Raw genomic sequence first — 1,091 nt, forward strand, 5'->3', positions numbered from 1 at the left:
CTTACTTGAAACCATAATTAGACATCACCTCGGCAGGTTCCCCTTTTCCAGCTGCAACAACGAGCTCATTTCCAAACCTGGTCCAAGCAGTCATTAAACAGCTTTCTGACAAAACCAAGGAATAAAAGTGACAAAATCCAAGGCTTATTGGTTTGCAAAGTCATATGCCCTATGTACAAGTTGATTATTCATGCTGTAACTGATTAATCTCTTTAAAAATACTTGAGGCTAAAATGTAAGGCCAAATGTTGCAATACGGTTTAATCTACATGTAACTTTACCTGTTCACTAGCTTCCGAAAAGGTGAATGTCCTTGTAACATCTGCAACATGAACATGTCGACGAAATTTACATCAAAAGCGTTACAATTTACTCAAACTAGCTTGCCTTATTACTGTAACACCTACAGAAAGATAATAGAAATGAAGTGATGTGACAAGGTTTCAACCTGAAATGGAGAAACATTAACACCTAACAAATGACTCATCTCAGAGGCCCGTTTAGATTCAGGCAAGCCACCTCCTGCCATAACCAATGAAAACTTGTATATGAGAAAAAAAAAAAAAAAAATCCAAGAAAGAGGTAATGTTAGCTATGTCACTTTATAGTTAAAGGCTCTCACCATTAGTCAAGAATAAGAAAGGTATCCTCAAAGCACCTGCAAAAGAAACCCTCAAAACTCATCAAAGGCAGATACAACTCTACACAAAAATCTCTCACAGTTCCAAAAGCTTAATTGCAAAATAGAACTAAGCAATAGCAACTCTTATAAATCAATCACGCAAGAGAGAGAGTGTAAACCGGAATCATCGTAGAGTCGTCGGAGAGCACCAGGAGAGCCACCGACGGGAGAGGAACCGAGAAGAATAACTCCATCGATATCGAACGCAATGCCAAACGACGAGCTGTGTTTTTTATTTTTTTGTTGGGGGTAAGAATCAGGAGAAGAGAGGCAATGATGGAATAACGCAGCAGCGGGAGAGGAGAGAGGAGAACTCACCGATTTGATTCCGGTGAGATGATGTTAGAGAAGGAACGAGACTGTGATCGGAGATTAAAATCCCGCCGCCGCAGCGAGTTTCTAGCTAAGA

At 40.1% G+C, this 1,091-nt stretch overlaps 1 protein-coding gene across 2 annotated transcripts in view; it reads right to left on the reverse strand.

Moving 5' to 3' along the window:
- LOC104773830 (uncharacterized protein YKR070W) overlaps window positions 1-1,091 on the reverse strand; it is a 12,044-nt gene that overhangs the window by 8,280 nt on the left and 2,673 nt on the right. Inside the window, exons 2-7 of one of the 2 annotated variants that reach the window (XM_010498496.2) lie at window positions 1,001-1,091; window positions 802-905; window positions 623-658; window positions 449-522; window positions 282-322; window positions 6-77 (exon numbers count right to left, since the gene is read on the reverse strand). In XM_010498496.2, coding sequence (XP_010496798.1) covers window positions 6-77; window positions 282-322; window positions 449-522; window positions 623-658; window positions 802-905; window positions 1,001-1,091 — 418 coding nt within the window. The remainder of the gene's footprint in view (window positions 1-5; window positions 78-281; window positions 323-448; window positions 523-622; window positions 659-801; window positions 906-1,000) is intronic. The other variant, XM_010498495.2, reaches the window with a different exon arrangement.

This window comes from Camelina sativa, unplaced genomic scaffold, assembly GCF_000633955.1.
Source record: "Camelina sativa cultivar DH55 unplaced genomic scaffold, Cs unpScaffold00666, whole genome shotgun sequence".
Taxonomy (NCBI): domain Eukaryota; kingdom Viridiplantae; phylum Streptophyta; class Magnoliopsida; order Brassicales; family Brassicaceae; genus Camelina; species Camelina sativa.